This window comes from Hyperoodon ampullatus, assembly GCF_949752795.1.
Source record: "Hyperoodon ampullatus genome assembly, chromosome: 8".
In the NCBI taxonomy this organism is placed as follows: Eukaryota; Metazoa; Chordata; class Mammalia; order Artiodactyla; family Ziphiidae; genus Hyperoodon; species Hyperoodon ampullatus.
In genome coordinates this window covers 35,009,809-35,032,244 of record NC_136921.1, presented here as the reverse complement: position 1 = coordinate 35,032,244, position 22,436 = coordinate 35,009,809, and the positions used below count along the sequence as shown (strand labels likewise).

The window sequence follows — 22,436 nt, the reverse complement described above, 5'->3', positions numbered from 1 at the left end:
ACGGGTTCGAGCCCTGGTTCAGGAAGATCCCACATGCCGCGGAGCAACTAAGCCCCTGCGCCACAACTACTGAGCCTGAGCTCTAGAGCCCGTGAGCCACAACTACTGAGCCCGTGTGGCACGACTACTGAAGCTCGTGAGCCCTAGAGCCTGTGCTCCGCAACAAGAGAAGCCACCTCAATGAGAAGCTCCCGCACTGCAACGAAGAGTAGCCCCCGCTCGTCACAACTAGAGAAAGTCTGCATACAGCAACAAAGACCCAACGCAGCCAAAAATAAATTAATTAAATAAATAAATTTTAAAAAACAAAGAAAGAAACATCCCTGTGAGAGGTGACCCTTTAACTCAGTGGCTCCATACTTGGGGTTCCTGAACTCAGAAATTTGTAAGGATAATAATATGTGGCTGCAAACTCTTTTCAGGATGGACTTTGCAAAATCCTAATAGAAATGGCACATAGGCTATGCAAGCAAGTTAGATGTCAACCTGTGGCCCTACTAGTTATCAGATATTAGTTAGAAGCTTAGCTAGCACTTTCATATGCCTTTGATAAATGAAATAAGAAAATGGGTTAAAGAAGTACTTCAATCTGGTTTGGTAAACAAACTTTTTCAAAGCACAGGGGAAATAACTAAAATATCACTATGAAGATTATATCATGACAAATGTTTCTGATAAAATGTCAAGTTAAAGAAAAAAGATAAAAAGTAGTATTGTAACTGTTACTGTAACCATGTAAAATATGGTTCTATAACTGGAAGACAGTATGAAAATATGGTCAGTGTAAAGGAATTTTAAGAGTGTTTTCTTTCAAAAATGTCTCTATAGTTGTCATCATATCTTTTCAAGGAAAAAAAAATAATTTTTGGCTTGGAGAACTGAGAAGTAAAGTGGATGAGGACTCTCCATGGGCAAATCTATGTTTACTTTAGTGCCCTCCCAGCCTCCTGTCCGTGCCCGTCTCTCTCTCCCTCCTCCTGCCAGAGAGCATTTCAGACGGTCGTTGATCAGCAGGTTCTATCTGGGCTCTGTGAGCTACTGACACCCTTCATTAAGGCAGTAAGTCGTTCACAAGCATTCGCCACCGTGAATCCCTTTGCTGACCATTCCTCCTCATTAAATAACAATTCAGTCTCATGTTTACTCATCAAAGGCACACACACTGTGCTGCTCTGCAGCCTTGCTTGCCAGTAGGTGTGTAATGTATGGACCAGCTGCAGACACCTCAGGGGACTTCAAGCCGGGGAGTGACCACAAGAACATTTGCATTTTCACAAACTGAAAACTCTTCTAAATCCAAAGGAATGAACGTCTATGGTAGGATTTCAGATGGCTGCCAGGAGGCTATCTGGGGTATGGGAACATTTAAAGATCCTCTGTTGGGCGGGAAGCCAGCCCTGGGAAAGAGGGAGCTGTCTTTCTCGTGATGCACAGGCTGGGTTTGAGGTGTCAGCACACTCACATATGGTGGATTTGAGGTCGTTGTGAGGTTGATATGGCCGAGACCACCAGAACTCCCGTTGCTTCCTATGCAAAAAGAAATACACTGTGAGAAGGGAAAAAAAATTAATCCAGGTTAACCCAGGTGAAATAGATCCAGGATAGAATGTTTCCTAGAATTCTGTTGCTTCCAACCAAGTGAACAAGGAGATTTCACCTCCAAACACACTGTCAAATACATTCTCCAAATGCATGGCCTTTCTTATCATTCTTTCCTGCCTCACAGCATCTTTTCAGAGTCACACTGACTTAGGGTGAAAATCTGGCCTGAGACCACTAGTGCACATGCCACAGAGCTTCACTGCATGAGCCATGGCACCTGCCTCTCTGGCATGTTAGCCCGCTCCAGCTGGTCTCAGAATTCTCACCGCATGTTCTGGTTTCCCTCCCAGGCTGTGATGCTCCCTACAGTCCCTTTAGAGCCACATGAATTTCAGTTCCTTCCGTTGTCCTTTATTTGTGCGCTCATCTAGTAAACCTGCCATTTCTGTGTGCTCCTTGCAAGACCCCCACTGGAATCGCCTTGCCACTCTCTGCTCTGAGACCATGAGGACTAATCTCATTAGGGCTTTATCCCTGTGTGTGTCCTCAGGTCATCCCTTATCCTCTGCACTTTAATCTCTGTAAGGCTCCATCCACCACCTGCCGCTCCCTGAAGCCCTTTCACACACCCTCTGGAACTGGCAGTAAATCTCCAGCGAAATCCCTCAAACCTCCTCCTGCACTTTGAGTGAGCCCTTCACCTTCTTGTTCTAACTAAACCCAGGTCCCCCTGAGCTCACTTCTCCCCTGCCTCTTTTGAGAGGTGGCTCTTTCCTCTCCCACTCCCAGTGGCGTGTGGGTAAACCAGCCCGGGGAGATGAGTCCTCATGTGCAGCTTTGCAGATTTTTCTAGTGTCAATATTCCCATTGGGGCTGATTTCAAGCTGCCACCCCGATGTCACCGACCGTGGGTGTGAGAAGGGTGCACACAGGCTCTGTGAGCTGGCTCCAGCACACCAGTGCATGAGGCCCTCACTCCATGGGGCCTGGAGGTGGGGTCTGTGTCCTGCTTCTCCTGGCCATTTCCAGACTATATCCCTCTTCCCTAGATGCCCTCACTTTGAAAGCCATTTCCCCGACTCTTCTGGAAGCCATTCTCAGATTATTCCTGCTAACTCCCATGCTCTTAACACTGCTCTGTCAGAATGCATGATGATCTTATTAGGCATGAAGATGCCCCTTCCAACACCCTGGCCTCTTGGTTCCTTGATCTCCTCTCTTCCAATGACCTACCAATGACCTCAGCCACTGCATCCCACTGTCATACCCTAGGCCTTTCAGTACCCAAAACTACAATCTCTATACAATTTCTATTTCCAGCATCCCTTTCTTCTACCAGCACCTCCTATCTTCCCAACCTCAATAATCTATCAACCCCATAGGGACCTATAATCCACTGATCTGACTTCCTTGCCATTGACCCTACCCTGTCACCTCCCTCCTTAACAAGCTTAAATGTCATGGTCTTTCATTAAAATCACTCCCTTGTCCCTCTCTTGATTTACTGCTAAATCTGACTCCCTGTCTAATCTGGCCCTGCCCCCAGGAAGCTGACCAGGATCACTATAAATTTATGACCTTTAACCTTAAGTGGGCCCTTAATGCTGATGATACTGTATTTATCTAACCAATTTTCTCTCCAGTTCTCATAGAAACTTTTCAAGTTTTCTCCTCTTTCCTTCCCAATATCTCCTACCCACCCTTACTCTCAGCTTATGACATTGCTTATTCCACTGAGAAAATAAGAGCAGATGGAAGAGACCTTCCATAAACTCCCACCATATCCCTCACCCTGTGCCCACACACTCTGGATTCCCTACTGCTACTATTACTGTGGGTGAACTGTTCCTGATCCTGTATAAGGCCAACCCCTCTATTTATAGGCTCCATCACGTCTCCTCCTGCTTCCCCAAGGACAACAAGAGCAGCAATGTTCCCTTCTTTCTCCTGTATCATAAAATTTTCCCTCTCATTGGATTTTCCCCATTACCATTATCTACCCTATCTAAAAAAGTTCTCTCATACCACTCCACTTTCCCCTCTAGCTATTTGTCCATTGTTCTGCTCTGTTTTATACAAAATGTCTCAAAGGATTTTCCATGCTCATTGTTGTCAATGTCTTCAAATCCCCTTTTACTAAGATTTTGGTCCCACCTCATCCACTGAAATTGCTTTTATCAAGATCACCAATGACTTCTGTTGCTAAATCCAGTGGTCAATTCTCAGTCCCCTCAGCAGTGGTTGACATAGTTGATCAGGACACTCTACCATCTTGATTTTGGTCTGCCTCATCGGCCACTCCTTCTCAGTCTCCTTTGCTAGTCCCTTTTCTTCTTCGTGATCTCTTAACATTGGCTGAGTCTTGGACCTCTTATTCTATTTTCTTTCTATCCTTAAGCCCTTCCTTGGACCTCAATAGCACCAAGGTGATGATGGAAAGTTGAGATTCAGTAACTGAGCTTTCAACTCAGCCTTGAAAGATTATAGAAGGAGTCAGAACTACCTTTAGAAGTTTAATTTAGCTTCCCAAGTACTCTTCTCTCTTTTCTAATTGATACAATTATTCTGGTCCCTTTGGTGTTTAAGATGTTTAGAGCATATTGACAAGTTGACATTTGGATTTATAGACCAGTGTGTGTTCATCTATCTGCTTGTCTCTCTTTCTCTCATCTTAACTGCAATAACAGAAGCCTGAGAAAACGTTTTGTTTCCTGATGGCTCGGTCTTGAGTCCAGGAGTAATGACTTTTCTTACCTCTTCAGAAGGTGCGTAGAAGGGATTAGGCCAGCACAGGTATCAAGGTCTGAGATTTTCCGGGCTTGCCACCAGAGGGCATCATTCTGGTCCACAATCTGGAGGATGTCCCCCTTCTGGAAAGGCAAGCCGGCATCCATGCAGGGAATGGCGGGATCCTCCTGGGGCCAGTACTCAGTCATGGCACGAACATACACCTGACAGTAGGTGCATAATGACACCTCAGAAGAATCCTTACCCCCGGGTTGTTAAGGCTTAAAACCATCTCTCCCACTCTTCCACCTACTGGTGCTATCTTTCTTCTCTATCCTCACCAAAAAGAACTTCCTTCTTGAACTGAGTCTAAGAGCCATGAAAAAAAAAAAAGTGAGTTTGGGAATAGAATCTTTTAGCTCTGAGAAGTTTTTGCTCAAATGCTCACCATTCTTGATGTTACTTCTTAACTTCTTGGTACCCCATCTCCTGTTATTGTATTCATTTACTGATTTGCCTCTCATGTCATCAGTATCAAAAAATATGCAATACAGTATTGAACAAATCTTCAATACATTATAGAGGATAGTAACAAGACACAAAGTACGCCATGATAGTTATTGTTATTGGGGGATTTACTGGGTGTGGGTATGAAGGCTCAGTAAATTCTTACCATCTTTTGGCTATTAACAGGAGGGTCAGAAACTGGAACCACCTTGAATATGATTGTGCCACGAGACATGGCCTAGAAAATGTCAGAGGAAAAAATGACAAATCGCAGAGTTCACTGGGTTACTAGGGCTTGGCAGACAGAAGTTACAATTCAATGTGTGCAGGTCAAATGGTGCCATCTCCCACAGGGGCTTTTACAAGGGCTCAACAGCTAAATATCACCACCCAGAAATGGACATTAGGAAGAAATTTAGCTTCATTTCTGTCCTGCTGTGGGATTTCCAGGATCACTGGTCTATTAAAGCCCACACTGAGGGCTTCCCTGGTGGCGCAGTGGTTGAGAGTCCGCCTGCCGATGCAGGGGACACGGGTTCGTGCCCCGGTCTGGGAAGATCCCACATGCTGCGGAGCGGCTAGGCCCGTGAGCTATGGCCGCTGAGCCTGCGCGTCCTGAGCCTGTGCTCCGCAACGGGAGAGGCCACAACAGTGAGAGGCCCGCGTACCACAAAAAAAAAAAAAAAAAAAAAAAAAAACCCACACTGAGGCCTGGCTTCTTGCAGGGACCCTCCATCTCACTGCTGCCAGGACACCACACTCAGCAAGGTCTTATTCCCACAGGCACTAAGGAAGGAGAGGAGCTCTTGGTCTGACTTTCCCTCCTCATATCTCAGTCAGTAATTATTTCCTGAGTACTGATTTCTGCATCAGGCAGCCTAGTCTTATGGGGAAGAAGATAAAGGGCCCCCAAGTCTTCTGGGGGGAACTGACGTCTCCAAACTAATGGTGGAGGAAACGGAGAGCCTCTTAGTTTGATGGGAGAGGTAAGAATCCCCCTGTCACACACACTGTGATGGGCATTGGAGATCCTAGAGATTGGCAAGAAAGATCTCGGTCTCACTTGGGAATTTCACAGCCCCACTGTCCTGGCAACTCCACAGCTGGAGCCGAAAGGGCTGAGGTGGAGACATGTGTGTCTGTGACTGACAGTCCTTTAAGCTCCCTGTGCAGTATCTTTTATACCACACAGAATCTTGCGTAGTGGTTTGCAAAATATTTCGGTGCTTGGTATACTCCTTATAATACTCCTTATAATACTCCTTATATAATACTCCTTATAATACCACTCCTCCTCTCAGTCCCTGAGGCACGTCTATGAAAATCTAGAGTTCCCCCAAGAACCCAGTTTGAGAACCACTAGTCTATGTAATATATAATAATTGACCTCAGGTCCCACCCTGGGGGTGTACATGGGGGGAGGTGGGCGGGGAAAGCTGCTATGGCTACTGATAGCTGGATAGTGACTTGGGCGATGGTTTGAAGAATGGGAATGGGAACTGAAAAGAGTTACCAAAAGCTCATATAATCAGGTCACACTGCCATTTCAACCACAAGGACAGTGGCAGGGCCAGCAAGGATGTCCCCCTCCCCATATGCTGCCCTCTGGCGACTTCTTTTCTACGCCAAAGCTGCCTCAAGGAAACTGCATAAAAATGTAAGGGGAGCAAAGGGTGGTTTGCTCAGGTTCTGACACTCCTCCACAGTCTCCCTCTGCCCACCCCAGGCTCAGTTTCCAATGGAGGAACCCAGGTGATGAGGGACCTGGGCTGGGCGGACTGGCAGGCTTCCTGAGGCTGAAAGAGCAGCTTGTGAAGGGAGGTATCCAGAAGGGGCCAGATCACCTGAGGAGGCGAATGGGGAAAGGCAGATGAGCTGCATAGAAACAGACAAGTTCTGGGGCCTAGAGAGAGGAAGCTGCCTAGCGCAACCCGAATCCCCCTCCAATTACAGTGCACACGCCATGGGCTGGACGTAACGTGGCACTGAGTCATGGAGAAGGCGAGGAGGAGACTGTTACCAGAATATGGATCACTTGCTCAGGGTCCAGTCCTTCAACTGAAACTCCATTCACTTCCACCAGTTTGTCTCCAGCATATAACAACCCTAGGCAAACAGGAACACAAAACAAGAGGGGTACAAAAAAACTCTCAAAAATGGCAGTAGCCATCCCAAAGCTCCTTAACAAACTCGCTAACCCAAGCAGGCTCTGACATCTTAAATTTCATTGTGAAATAATAATAATAAAGCAAACTGGCTATTCCAATTTACACCACCACCAAAGTGCATGAGAATTGCATTTTTCTACCTTTCCACCAACACTGGGTATTAACTGGTGGTGATATGTTTATTTTCACTAATCTTGTAAAATGTTGTAAAATGTTGTAAAATGGAACTGGAACTGGAATTCTGGTAAGAAGATAACACAAAAAATAAAGCTGTCGGGGTCATGAGAAAATGTCAGATGAAAAGGAAATGGGGGGTATTCTTCAAAAGAGAAAATGTGGAGAAACTTGAGGGTTAAGATTGAGGCTTGAGAAATATGAGGTAAGACAGTACAGATAAGAAGCAGGATGAGGCTTCCCTGGTGACGCAGTGGTTGAGAGTCCGCCTGCCGGTGCAGGAGACACGGGTTCATGCCCCGGTCTGGGAGAATCCCACATGCCGTGGAGCGGCTGGGCCCGTGAGCCATGGCCGCTGAGCCTGCGCATCTGGAGCCTGTGCTCCACAACGGGAGGGGCCACAGCGGTGAGAGGCCCACGTACCGCAAAAAATAAAAATAAAAAATAAAAAGAAGCAGGATGACATCATGGAACAGAAACCAAAGATGATGAAAATTTTAAGCAAGGTATTGTCAACAACATCAAATGTGCTGCAGGAGTAAAAATAAAATTGAGGCTGACAGAAGGGCCAGTGGACTTAGCAGCTAGGAAGTCCCTGGGTAACTTCTCTCAGAACGCTGGGGTATGAACCCTGCACCAGGTTTCCAGGGTCATGGGCAGTGAGGACACAGACCACAGGTACAGAACAGCTCGTCTCAGAAGCACAGTGATGAAAAGAAGGAGATTTGGTCCTCTGGTAGAAAAGGCAAGCAACAGGTGTTTGAAGACGGGGAAGAGAGAGATGCCTCTTTGAACACAGAAGGACCAAGTGAAGCGTGAAAGTTGGGAATATAGAGTGAGGCAGACCTGGACTTGAATCCTGACTCACCCTGTGAAACCTCGTGCAAGTTAGGTGGTTAATCTCTTTGAGCCTCCGTTTCTTCATCTATATGATAGCATGATAATACTTACCTTGTTGGGTTTACATGGGAATGTAAAGTAAGGGAACATTAATTTAGTGCCTAGAATGGAGGGACTCAGTGAGGAAGGGCAATGGGACTTCTCTGGAATATTCCTTTCTTCCTTCCTAGTAACCAAGCAATAGAACTTATTAAAGCTCAACCTCAGTTAGGAAAGAGGGGCTTCCCTGGGAAGATTAAACAATCATTCCCTGTTTTCCTGGTCACGCTTGCACCCTGCTGCTCCAGCTTACCACTCCTCTCTGCCAGCCCACCATGGATGACTCTGGCCACCAGGATGTCCCCTGTCATCTCATGGCGCTTGATGGTAGCTCCCTGGGGAGAGAGTACAGTAGAACCCCTTTTTACCTAACATGACCACTTTCCTGAGGGCTTCCCTCAGTGTCACTCTGGTCTTTCAACAAGGGTATTCATACCAACCAGGGCCATACATACTGTGCCATGAAAAAGGAAAGGCCATTCAACCTTGGTCTACCAAAGTCTATATCCAACCACATAGACATCAAAGAATATTGAGATCCTTCCAAAGGTAAAGAAAACTCCCACAATTACAACCTAATCAAAGGGATTATGCTTAGAAAATCAAATTAATGCCTTACTTAGCTTCCCCTTTATAGAGGAAAAAAACATAGGCAAATACATTAGAACAGAGTAAAATATATGTACATGTCACAGAGCCAAGTAATAAAATAAAATAATTACTTATGTCTCACAGATCTTAGAAAACAAAAACACTAAGCAGAAATCTTCCCTGGTGAAAACATTACAACCTGTAATGTGTTTGAAATCACAGGCAAAATTCATTGAGATACAGTTTAGCCATTATTATCATGGATTCCCTCACATTTTCTGATTGCCTCACACTACATCTGTGACTACAGACTAGAATATTGCCCAAGTAATTACTAGAGATAACTTAGTTCATATTAACCCTGGAGTAATCCTAAATGAAAAGGTAAAATGATTTCCTTACCAGGGGCTGCTGGTTTTTCACCAAGCAAACAATCCTCATTGCTTCCTCGCTCTCAGGGATGTTGTCTGGCAGTGGAGGGAGAAGAGGTTCAAAGTCTTTCTGAGCCACGGTGTCATGGGCACTGAGCAAGGCCTGGGAACAGAGAAGGAAAAGGGGAACAAACGTCATACATAGGACACACCCACCTAGAAGACGCTGACTCAACACTATGTGAGATACAACAACAACCAACACGTACGTGCCAGGCATAGTTCTAAGTGTTTTGTGTGGATTAACTCAATCTTCACAACAACCCTGAGTCAGGTATATATTTTTTTTAATTTTTTAAATTTATTTTTATACAATTTGTAAAGGTTACTTTCCATTTACTGTTATTACAAAATAGTGGCTATTCCCCATGTTGTACAATACACCCTTGTAGCCTATCTTTCACCCAATAGTTTATACCTACCACTCCTCCGCTCCCATATTGCCCGCCCCGCTCCACTGGTAACTGCTAATTTGTTCTCTGTATCTGTGAGTTTGCTTCTTTTTTGTTATATTCACTAGATTGTTGTATTTTTTTAGATTCCACATGTGATATTATACAGTATTTGTCTTTCTCTGTTTGACTTATTTCACTAAGCATAATGCCCTCCAAATCCATCCATGTTGCTGTAAATGGCAAAATTTCCTTCTTTTTTATGGCTGAGTAGTATTCCATTGTATATATATATCACATCTTCTTTATCCATTCATCTGTTCATGGACACTTAGGTCGCTTTCATACCTTGGCAATTGTAAATAATGTTGCTATGAACATTGGGGTGCATGTATCTTTTCAGACTCATGTTTCTGGTGTTTTTTGACATATACCCAGGAATGGAATTGCTGAGTCATATGGTAGTTCTATTTTTAGTTTTTTGAGAAAACTCCACACTGTTTTCCAGAGTGGCTACATCAACTTATTGATACAAGTGTTCTCTTTTCTCCACATCCTTGTGAGGCAAGTATATTTATTTCCCCCATTTTACAGATAAGGAAACAAGGCAGAGAGAGGGTAAGCAACACATAATATATTCTTTCATTTCTGATAAACTGTATTCTGTCACATTCTCATTTCCTGGAAACCCATGTAATCCATGGTGCTCCTATAAACTTGAACTACAAAACAACTATTGTAATAGTTTCCCCAATTAAGGTAGAATGAGGAGCAGTAATCAAAACATCTTGCTGGTTTAATTATCAGTGACACTTAAGGGCCCATGCAAAACAGAATGAGAAAAAGTAGTCCTCTACTTTTAGGGTATGATCAAAGAGTTCCTTCTCATGGCCCAGTATGTTAAATTTTCATTTCACGAGATGGGGAAGTAGTCATTCTACAGCCCTGCCAGAGACTGGTGGACAGAACGTTGTTGGAACTCAGAGAAAATTCTCTAGGTTTATCTAGTGAAATAAAACTTTTTTTTTAACATCTTTATTGGAGTATAATTGCTTTACAGTGGTGTGTTAGTTTCTGCTTTATAACAAAGTAAATCAGTTATACATATACATATGTCCCCATCTCTCTTTCCTCTTGCATCTCCCTCCCTGCCACCCTCCCTATCCCACCCCTCTAGGTGGTCGTAAAGCACCGAGCTGATCTCCCTGTGCCATGCGGCTGCTTCCCACTAGCTATCTGTTTTACGTTTGGTAGTGTATATATGTCCATGCCACTCTCTCACTTTGTCACAGCTTACCCTTCCCCCTCCCCATATCCTCAAGTCCATTCTCTAGTAGGTCTGTGTCCTTATTCCCGTCTTACCCCTAGGTTCTTCATGACCTTTTTTTTTTCTTAGATTCCATATATATGTGTTAGCATACGGTATTTGTTTTTCTCTTTCTGACTTACTTCACTCTGTATGACAGACTCTAGATCCATCCACCTCACTACAAATATCTCAATTTCGTTTCTTTTTATGGCTGAGTATATTCCATCGTATATATGTGCCACATCTTCTTTATCCATTCATCCGATCATGGACACTTCGAATAAAACTTTTTGACTGATAAATTCCATTGCTCCAAGTGCAGACATCCTCTTAAATTCTAATTTGTTGATAAATTGATCTCAAAATCTATAAGTACTATGAGATAGGTTTCTATTCTGCAATCAAATGTTCTTCATATACCCCCAATAGAGCTAATCATTGTTATACTGTATTTTCCAAACACCTTCACACACTTTATTTGAAACTTAAAATAACTTAAGATGTATGCTACCTCGACTGCCCCCCGCAGAATTTTAGAGGAACAATGGCTTTCCCGGGGGGAAAAAGACACCATGGGAAGTTCTGGATGCCTCCTTATAAATAGGGCAGGCTTGTCTCCATGACCAGTGAGATTATGCCAGTCACGTCCAAGTTCCACATTTTTAGGTACAGTCTGTTGGTCACCCACATACGGTAATAGAACATCTATTCAGAGAGCACATTTTCCAGCACATTTATTTCTCCTTCCCAACTTTGTCTATGTGCCAGATGGTTATATCTTGTCCATTTTATCAAGCACTTGCCTTTAAGTGTGGAGCCTGGAGGATTTGTCTCAGCTCTTGGATCTCAGGGGACTTGGGGGTTTCATGTAATATCTTCACTACCTGGTTGGTGGAAAAACATACATTGTGAATTTTTTAACAATCTTTGTCACCTGGTTAACATCACCTAGGTTGGATAACAGGTATACTGACATAATATTGACCTAAGAAAAGCTGTTACTGAAGCCTTCTTTTTCATCTTTAAAGTCAGGGCTTAGAGTCTTTCCTTATCATTAAACTTCATTACAGCAGGTAGAGTCCAAGATTTGGGGTAGATCTAAACAACAGTGCCCCAGTCCTGGCACATCGCAGGCTTGGAGGAAGAACAAACATAATTTTGTAATGTCATATGTGCCAAGGCAATATCCCTCTAGTGGCTCTAAGATAGCTGTTTGCTAATGTGAATGCTTTACAGGCAGGTTAAAGTATCTGAGTTCTCCAGGTATAGGCTCAATTACTTGGAGAACCCAGGTAACTTAATCCCATGGGATGTTCCATTCTTCAGTTGCAAAATGAAATAGTAATTTGTATTTTAGGGCTTATTATTTGATTAGCAATTTTAATGTTTGTTGCAACAAAAAAAAGTGCTAGACAGAATAAATTCTGATCTCTTTGCTTTGATTTAGGCATAGACCTGCTTTCTGACAGGACATAAGCCCTTTTAAGACTTTAACCAGCTACATGAATCTTCAGCAGTCAAGCACCATCACATATTGTCAAACGAAAACAAGCAGTTTAGCAAGCTTCACCTTCACTCACTGGGGTTACAACTGAATAAAATATCACGTGTGTGTTTCCCTGTGGACATCTGAGATCCGTTCAAGTTGTTGATTACTGGAGCTGAGGTTAGAAGTTTTTTTTTAAATTTCTTTTAATATGGACAATAAATAAAAACAAAACAGATTATATTTATGCATCCATTCAGCAAATATGCACTGAACATCTACTGTGTGCTAGGCACTGTTTTGAGTGATGCAAATAGAGCACTGAATAGGCAGACAAAAATCCCCAGTCTCATGGAGTTTACATTCTAGTGAGAAGCCACAGACAACAAATAAAATATATAAGTAAAAGAAGTTTATTTGATGATGAAAAGAGTTAAGAAGAAAAATGAAATAGGGAAGGTGGATAGGGAATGCTATGAGAGGATTGCAATTTTAGAGGGGGTGACCAGGGAAAGCCTCCATGAGGTGACATTTGAGTGGAGACTGGAGGGAGATGAGAAAGCAAATCGTGTGGCTATATGGGCAAGGGCGTTACTGACATAAGGAATAGCAAGTGCAAAGGGCCTGCGGCAGGAGCATGTCTGGTTCAAACAACCATAAGGGGTTCAACTGGCTGGAGCAGAGTGAATAAGGGAGAGAATGGTGAGTATGACATCAAAGAGGTAACAGGGGCCACCTTATGTTTGACTATGCAAGAATTCTGATGTTTACTCAGAGATAAGTTGTTGTAGGAAGAGTTTGAGCAGGGAAGTGACATGATTTAACTCATCTTTAATCAGAATCTCTTTGGCTGCCACGATGGGAATAGACCACAGGGGAGCAAGTGTAGAAGTGGGCTACCAGGTAGGAGGCTACATCGCAACTATCCATGTGAGAGACGATGATGCCGTATATTAGGTGGCACAGCAGAGGTGGGGAGATTCTCGATATGTTTTGAAACTAGAGCTGACAGGACTGGGTGTGGGTGTGAGAGAAAGGAAAAGTCAAAGATGACCCCAGAGGTTTCAGCCAGGGTACTGCAAGAACAAAGACGTCCTTAGTGAGATGGAAAAGGCTGGGGTAAGAGGAGCTTTGGGGATGGGACAGCCAAGAGCTCCGTTGGGGACATGTAAAGTTTGAGGCCCATTAGACATCGCAGTAGGATGGGATGGGGCAGAGGACATCAGAGCCTGCCGTCCAGGAGCCCAGAATAGGGATGTAAACTGGGTATCATTAGTCGGTCAACATTACCCTCTTTCCAGGGGTAATTAGGTCCATGGTTTAGGGAAAAAGAGGGAAATGCACACAAGCTAAAAATGTGTCTTGTTGGTTTTAATCTGGGGAGACAGCAGGCCTTCTATTAAAGCTCAATTAGAAACAGTTATCAGATGCATAATCACCAACTGAACTTTTCCATTAGAGCATTTAAACTAGCACTATGAGTAAAATGGTATCACGTTAAAGCTCTACTATTCTCTGGATGAAAAATCACCTCACCTCGTAGGATAACGCCTGGGCGTGGGGTGTGGCAGGAATGAGCTTCTTTCCTTTAAATTCCTGGAGGCAGTCATAAACCTGCCGAGGGGCAACAAGGAGAGAATGACATACTGAGGGAAGGCTCGCCCAGGGGAGACCCAGCCTGAGCAGTGGCACAAGCAGCTGGGTGGCATGTGTGTTGGCCTTTAATAAGGTGTCTCTAGTTGTCCAAGCGAAATGAACTCAAGACTGGTGGCTCTAACGCTTCAAAGGCTTAATTACTGGCTGCCACTGGAAACTGTTCTTCCCCAAACAATATCATTGATAAAAAGAAAAGTGAATTTTACTCTTGTTAAATTAAGTAAACCTGGGTTTTCCAGGCTTGAGGCCAATAAGGATTTGAAGCCAGAGACCTGTGGGAACTTCCAGGCTGGGTAGCTGCGTAGGGCATGGGTTAGGGGCTCAGGTTCACCAGGGGATCTGAATGAGAGGCCGGGCACACTATACATGCTTATTTGTACTCTGTGCTCACCTTCTGTTTCCTTTCCTCCCTTAATTCTCCAGTAAAAGTTTGTTTATAAAAATTCCAACTTTGGGGCTTCCCTGGTGGTGTAGTGGTTGAGAGTCCGCCTGCCAATGCAGGAGACCTGGGTTCGTGCCCCGGTCCGGGAAGATCCCACATGCCGTGGAGCGGCTGGGCCCGTGAGCCATGGCCGCTGAGCCTGCGTGTCCGGAGCCTGTGCTCCGCAACGGGAGAGGCCACAATAGTGAGAGGCCTGCGTACCGCAAAAAAAAAAAAAAAAATTCCAACTTTGTCTTTGTTGACCCTTAGGAATTGTTTTCCATACCAGGACCTAGGGTTGGGCTGAGAATACCAAGGTCTGACTAGCTCTGCAGTGCAGACCTTAATCTTATTTTAGAAATCTAGTTTCTCTTACAGTTGGAGAAATGAGGTCCAGGAGGTCAGCTCAGCCCTGCCTTTCTCCATCTGGATCTGGGATGGCGGGGCTTCCTTGCTCTACCTCAGTGCCCAAGCTCAAGTTTACCTGGAAGTGATGAAGGCTGGTGGATTGATGCAGGGAGCACAAAGCCCAAGCAGCCTACCAGTGGTAGCAAAGGCAATGCCTTTAGTGGCATTCATAACCCTGTGTTAGCTTCCCAGGAGGAAAAAGTGCCTGGTAGAAATCAAGTAGTTTCCCCCAAAGTTTTTGTTTGTTTGTTTGTTTGTTTTTGCGGTACGTGGGCCTCTCACCGCTGTGGCCTCTCCCGTTGCAGAGCATAGGCTCCGGACGCGCAGGCTCAGCGGCCACGGCTCACAGGCCCAGCTGCTCCGCGGCACGTGGGATCTTCCCGGACCAGGGCACGAACCCGTGTCCCCTGCATCAGCAGGCGGACTCTCAACCACTGCGCCACCAGGGAAGCCCATCCCCCAAAGTTTTATTCAGATATAATTAAGATAGAACATTGTGTAAATTTAACGGGTATGCCATGTTTATTTGATACACGTATATGATGCAAAATGATAACCACGAAAAGGTTAGTTAACACCGCCATCACTTCACATAATTACCACTTTGTCTGTGTGTCATGATAACGTGTAAGATCTATTCTCTCAGCAAATTTCAAGTATGTAATACAATATTGTTAAATATAGTCACCATGCTGTACATTTGCTCCCCAGAACTTATTCATCTTGTAACTGGAAATTTGTACCCTTTGACCAACATCTCCCTATTTCCCCTCCCCCTCGTCCCTGGCAACCACTATTCTCTCTGCTTCTACGAGCTCCACCTTTTTAGATTCCACACACAAGCGAGATCGCACAGTATTTGTCTTTCTCTGACTTATTTCACTTAGGATAATGTCCTGAGGTCCATCCATGCTGTTGCAAAAGGGAGGATTTCCTTCCTTTTTATGGCTGAATAATATTCCATTGGACATCCAATGGATGAAATGAAATCACTACCTAAAAAGATACCTGCACCCCATGTTCATTGAAGCTTTATTCACAATAGCCAAGGCATGGAAAAAAACGCTGTGTCCAACAATAGATGAATGGGTTAAGAAATCAGGTGTTTTAAAACCAGTGCTGTGAAGAGTACCTCTTTGCTCATGCTAAGTATACTGCACTTTTTTCTTATCTTAAAGAATATAGTATTAACATGCATCGTAAGGCTGACCACATTTCACTTAAGTGAAGGAAACACATCCTCCAAAAAATAACTTCAAAAGGATCTTTCTTAATAATAACATTTGTTCAGAAGAACAAAATTATAGTCAGATGCTATTGTATAGTGCATGAAATTTTAGCCAAATTAAAAAAAAAGAAGAGATCTTCAGAGTAAGAAAAACTTAAGATACCTAAACAGAGCTGTAGACATTTCATGTCCTCATTTATGAAAACAAAGAGGAATGATTTTTTAAAGCATTTTTATTTGTCCTGAGTTGGCCTCAAGGACAAAGGGTTGTAGACAGCTGCTAAGGGTGCTGTCTATGGCCATTTGTGGTGGCTGCTGTGTGACCCCAGGGGCCTCTGGAAGAAAGGGAGTTGGGGGCAGAAAAGAGAGGCGCTGCCATATTCTTTTCCAGCCAAGTAAATTCCTTCCTAAGCTAAGAGGTTGTGTAGCTCTTCTCTGAACTTTTTCCCAGTTGACATTTCCTGCCAGCTGACAAGCAACACTGTTGGATGAGTAAGTTCTGCTCCCAAGGCTAAGGCTTCTGAGCAATGGAGCGCTCACCTTGAGCAGAGCCCGCAGCCACGGGGAGTGAAGGAGGTCGTACAGGAGACACACTCCGTTCACGTCTCGGCTGTAGAACAGATTCAGCTCTTGTAGCACAAGCCTCAGGATTCGGGAGATACCTACAAACGGGAGAGGGCAGAGATGGGGTGACGGGTGGAAAGGCAGGTGTAAATGTGAAGGACAATTCAGACCTCTGGGAGGTGCCAGGGGCTCATGAGGAGAGGAGAGGACACTGGAGTTAAGGCCCAAAACTCTGGTCTAGCCCTGTTCTATCACTTACTGTGTGAACTTCAGAAAGCCATCCAACTCTCTGGAACCTACTTTCCTTGTGGCAAAAATGAGAGTATGTTAGCTTCCCCATAGGGCTGTTGCCAACTTTAGATGAAATAATAGATCATAGTATAGAAATGAAAGATTTTATGAGAGCAATATTGCTTTCCCCTCCCCAGTCTTAACAGCCTCTGGTTTATTCCAGAATTATCTAGTTGTTTCCTGGATCCTCCTTCTCTAATTCAAACATGCAACCATGTGTATTTACCCTTTATGAAAATTCTTATTGAAAAACTCTCCTAATCGGCCTTTAATACATATCTCAGGATTCCACTATTAAAGGGACTGAACAGAATTTAGTAAATGCTTGGTTGCTTTTACAAGTATTTTCATAGAAATCCTATTTGTTGCAGTGATATTTTGAATGTGAACAAGTTGTGAAGTTCTAAGGCAAAGTAAAACATCCTAGGGTAGGAAAAAAAGAGATTCTGAATCTACTGTGTCAATTTCTTTCCTTCCTGCCTTGAAAATTGCTTAGACTTATCACTAATAGATGCAATAGGACACTTCAAACTGTATGACAAATTCCTTATAGGAATCACAGAAAATCTATCAGAATTTCTGCACCTAAATTGGATCACATATTTAGAGGGATATTAAAAGAACTTTCTGGTCTAGAAAAGGAATCTGGCACCACATACCATTCTCTGGATTGGTTACCGTAGAAAGCTTCTCGTCCTTCTTGTCCTTGCTGTCTGGTGGGTCTGCTCCTTTGTCTGACTGTATCATGCTCCCTTCCCAAGCTTTCAGAAGGAATTCAGAGCTAGGGAGAAGATCAACAAACAGCACACAGCTCACTCAATCACACTGGCCCCACAGCTCTTAGTACATATATAGGCACATATTTTCAACAGCATTTATTGAGCAAGTCAGGCACTGTGCTACATACACACCAGGATCCACATCGAATAAAACAGTCTTGTCCTGTGGCACTTCCTCTCTAAATTATCCATCACCAGCTGTGTGAACGAGAAAACTATTATTTCATGAAACATTCCTTCTACTCCCCTTTCTTAAAACAAGTGACAAATAATGCCAGTTTGTTTATTTTCCACCTCTTTGCCTAGTTGATTTCACCATCATTCAGAGATCAGAAGAGCCTTCCGTGGCCTGACTCCATTCAGGTGCCCTCTTCCCTCTCATTGCCCGTATAGTTCTTCATGGCACTGATCACAGTTGCAAAAGTTATGGGTTACTGCTGACGATACTCTTAGGGTTTACTTTATATATTGCTTTAAGTAGGTTTAGTTTCAAGAAACAGACACCCCAAATAATAGTGGCTTGACAGAGTAGAAGTTTATATCTTGCTTATGTAAAAGTCCAGAGACAGAGCAGTCCCGCTCCATGAAATTCTCAGAGAATAGGCTCCTTCCAGGTCACTGCTTTGCCAGCTTGGGGTGTGGTGGTGTTCTTATCTTCCTGTTCCAAGATGGTGGCTGGTGCTCCAGCCATCACCTCTACATTTCAGCCAGCAGGATGGGGATTAAGAAAATGAGGGCAAAGGGGACATGATCACTGCTCTTTGAGAAAGTTTGACAGAAGTTTCCCTACACAATGAGAAATCACCTCAGGCCCTGCAAATTTTCAAATGTCCCACTGAACTTTCATGTTGCTGGAAAAACAACAACAACAACAACAACAAAAAAAACACCTTATAATTATCTGACCCCAGAACTCAACTTCTCTTTACATATGAACACAAAGTATTTTTGCACAGTTTTAACATACACTGAATTTTCTGAAATGCTTCTACCTTAATTGAGGAATGAATTTACTTCATTTTGCTTGGACTTTATCAAGTTCACCATTTCAGAAAATCAGGTCATTAATGGTTAAGCTGCTCAATGTATAACATGTCACTACAACACACCACCATCAAGCCATGGCTGTATCTCTGTCTGCATTCGAAGATGCTGCATCCCTGGTGGAGTTTCTTACAGGGGCAAACATGTGTTACTTCATTATATCTTTTGGTATAGTGATATCCCATATTTATAAATCAAAATTTACATATCTTATCAACTACATATGTTTAATTTCTTTTTTATTATTACTAGGGCATTATATATATGGATTTTTTTTTTGAAGTTTTGTGTGTCTTAGTCTGGGTTCCTCCAGAATCAGACACAGAGCAAGGATTCTAGTGAGGTGATTTGCTTGGAAAGTGATCTAGAACACTAGTAGTAGAGTGAGGTATTAAGGCCGGGCAAGGGAAAAACAGCCAGTAAAAAGTACATCAAGTAAGTAACTGCTCTGGGCCCTATGGAGCTTCATCCCATGGAGGAACAAGGGAAAAGGGAGTGGGGATATTTATACAGCAACACTGCCAGACACGGGTTGAGGGCTTTCCCCAGAGAGCATTACTTCTGGTCCTTCCAGCCTGCTACATGTGTACTTTCAGATAGAGAGTGTAGGTATAGAATGCACCAAAAGGGATATGGGTAGGGCACCAACAGCATTTGTCACAGGAGATTAATAAAGGATAAATCAGGATTTTTTTAAAAGGAGCATTTCATATTAGTTGTTAAAGACAGGTATGGTTTTTTGAATCTGATATGGTTGAGAACCACTGTCTAGAATCTAGACAGATTGTGGGGTTGAGTCAGGGAGGCTACCTAGAAAAAGACAGATTCTTATGTTGTCTCTAAATTCTATGGCAGTGAGAAGAGCAACACAGAAAGCTGTTATGAAATCTTAGACAACCTTCCCATACACAGTCTTTTCCAGTCGCACTGAAGTATTCTAGTTTGCCAGATTCTGCCTAAACTTGACATCATAAGCTTCTGCCTTGCCCACCACCACCCACCCCACCCAGCCCCAACTGAGTCAGTTTACACCCTGCCTTTTTCCTGCATTCCAGTTTCTCAGACTCTATTGAATCATTTTGCACAGCAGTTGCATGTATGACTCATCTTCCTCCCTGGAGGGGAGCACTTCCAAGGTAGGGTTTGAGGGGCTTCCCTGGTGGCGCAGTGGTTGAGAGTCCGCCTGCCGATGCAGGGGACACGGGTTCGTGCCCCGGTCTGGGAAGATCCCACATGCCGCGGAGCGGCTGGGCCCGTGAGCCATGGCCGCTGAGCCTGCGCGCCCGGAGCCTGTGCTCCGCAACGGGAGAGGCCACAACAGCGAGAGGCCCACATACCGCAAAAAAAAAAAAAAAAAAAAAAAAAACAAGGTAGGGTTTGAAAAGGGAGATGAAGTGTCTGCCAGACAAAAGCCAGAGCAAACAGGTGAGTCTGACACCAAACCATCATATTCAGGCAACTTCTTAAAATGCTTCGCACAAACCATGTTCTAGGTGAGGCAGTACAAATCAAACAATGATGCTATGTGCGCATCGTAGGTGGACCACAATTCTTCCATATTTAATGCCCAGATGACAGTGTGCCCAACCAGGCCTATCCATGCAGCAGATGGGGGCACTAGAGGCTATACGTTCCTGAGATGAAATTGTGAGAGAAATTTACAGATAGACTGTGGTTTCTATAACGAAGTCTAATTATTAAAGTAACTTCTAATCAATCTACCAACCCAGAGCTACACAGATAACACATTCATATACTCTAAAAGGCTCATTTTGGCTAAAAGTTTCTCCACCACTGAAGCATAAACAGTGATGTTCATCTCCACAACTTAGCTGAATTCTGAAAACAGTCATCCTCAGCTTCCTGTGACAAATTTGCTATGAGTTGAATTGTGTTCCCTCCAAATTCAGGTGTTGAAGCCCTAACCCCTCAATGTGATGGTATTTGGAGATGGGACCTTCAGGAGGTAATTAGGTTTAGATGAGGTCATGATGGTGGGGCCCTCATGATGGCATTCGTGCCCTTATAAGGAGAGACACCATAGAGCTTCTTCTCTTAATCTCTCTGCCACATGAGGGCACAGTCAGAAGGAGGCTATCTTCAAGCCAGGAAGAGGGACCTCACCAGAACCCAACCAGACTGGTACTGTGATCTCAGACTTCCAGTCTCCAGAACTGTGAGAAATCAATTTCTGTTGTTTTTAAGTTGCCCAGTCCCTGGTATTGGCCCAAGCTAAGCCAAAATTTCATAGAAGGAAACCTCAGAAAATGGTTTTCCCTCCTTCCAGGTGGCAAAGAAAACTGTTGCAACTTATCGTCCTTATAGTACTTATGCTTATCCTTCACGATTCCCTTATGCATTAACCTGTTCAGTGTCCGGCTCCTGTGTGGGTCAGGTCTGGAGAGCGGACACTTTGCTTGTCTGTTCACTGCTGAATCCTCAGAAGTAAAAGACTGACACCTCCCCAGGGAGCCTAAGGACGGCTGGGACATCAGTCCTGAGACAGGAGCAGCTGGACTCGGGAGGCCTGTGCCTTCCTCTCCTCCTCAGCCTGGTTATGTTGACTTCAACCTCCTTCCCCATCAAACTTGGAAATCGGGGCTGACAGATCTTGGAGGCAATCAAATGCAACCTTCATTTTACATATAAGGAATTTGACACTCAATGGGGTATTCAGTAGATTTCACAAGTAGTAAAATCAAAAGTTTTCCTCTTTTGTTTCCATATTTAATCCTGAAACATGCTAGTTAGTCCCTGGCAAAAGTCTGTGGTGTCCCTTCCTTGCCTGCCTTTTCATGACTGTCAGTTGAGACTTAGCTATTTCTGCTGTCTTGAGAGAGAGTTCTTGATTGAGACTGTAAATAATAGTCAACCATATGCAATTCTGAACTGATTAAGTAACACAGGAAGTATGGCCAGTTCTTATCATTAACTTAGAAGCTGCATTAGTGTTACTGATACCTAAGGAATTTCTCCTAAGCATTACTTTAAAAATCAGTATTTCTAGAAGACTGCTAAAAAGCAGTATATATGCACAGAGAGTTTCCAATTTGTAAGCATTTTTATGTCTATGATAGAATATTATACTTAAAAGGTGACAGTGGTATGACAAAATGGTCAATAATCTTTGGTTTCCAAAAAAAATCCATTTCTATAAACTTAAAAATATAGTGATTACTATTAAATGCCACACTCCTTACCCGTATTATGCTCATTTTTCAAAACAATGCTTTCTACTAGACAAAGCCTGAAAAAGCACTTGAAAACTTGATAGGAAATGGCCTGTACAAAAATGGCTAGCTTCCTCTGGGTCAAAATGCTATTGATCAGGACTAAGACAAATGCTCAGTTTTACTCAGTCTCCATGACAACTTATTATTCCATACTTAAGAAATGGTTTCTCACAGCAAAACCTGCTCTTTCGAAATCACAGAACTCTCCATATAATTTGAGATACGATGAAACTAAAGCATTCAAAGATTACCCAAAATTTTATTTTTAGCTCTTAAAAATTGACAGAAGGGCAGACATTTATAGATCTTTCTGGTAACTCGGGATCATTTGGCAGCGTCTCTTACCTGCAAGGCTGCAAACATGCAATGCTGCTCCTATCCAGAGAAAAGCTTTAGCAGAAAATACCAGTGGGCTATTTGGTGCCAAAGTCACCTCACTGTTCTAGATAAAATCTCTGTACATCCTCTTTGATTTAATCCACAGAAGCCTAATCCAGCCTAACCACTAAATTACTCTTAAACCTCCCGTCACAAATCTTCCTAAGA

At 43.5% G+C, this 22,436-nt stretch overlaps 1 protein-coding gene across 1 annotated transcript in view; it reads right to left on the bottom strand.

Moving 5' to 3' along the window:
• MPP4 (MAGUK p55 scaffold protein 4) overlaps positions 1–17,581 on the bottom strand; it is a gene marked incomplete at both ends in the record, with an annotated part of 39,713 nt that extends 22,132 nt beyond the window's left edge. The window contains 10 exons of the mRNA XM_079709714.1: positions 1,463–1,527; positions 4,297–4,493; positions 4,943–5,014; positions 6,797–6,882; positions 8,311–8,392; positions 9,051–9,182; positions 11,584–11,664; positions 13,803–13,880; positions 16,520–16,641; positions 17,494–17,581. Coding sequence (XP_079565840.1) covers positions 1,463–1,527; positions 4,297–4,493; positions 4,943–5,014; positions 6,797–6,882; positions 8,311–8,392; positions 9,051–9,182; positions 11,584–11,664; positions 13,803–13,880; positions 16,520–16,641; positions 17,494–17,581 — 1,003 coding nt within the window. The remainder of the gene's footprint in view (positions 1–1,462; positions 1,528–4,296; positions 4,494–4,942; positions 5,015–6,796; positions 6,883–8,310; positions 8,393–9,050; positions 9,183–11,583; positions 11,665–13,802; positions 13,881–16,519; positions 16,642–17,493) is intronic.
• Between the last annotated feature and the right edge of the window lie 4,855 nt (positions 17,582–22,436).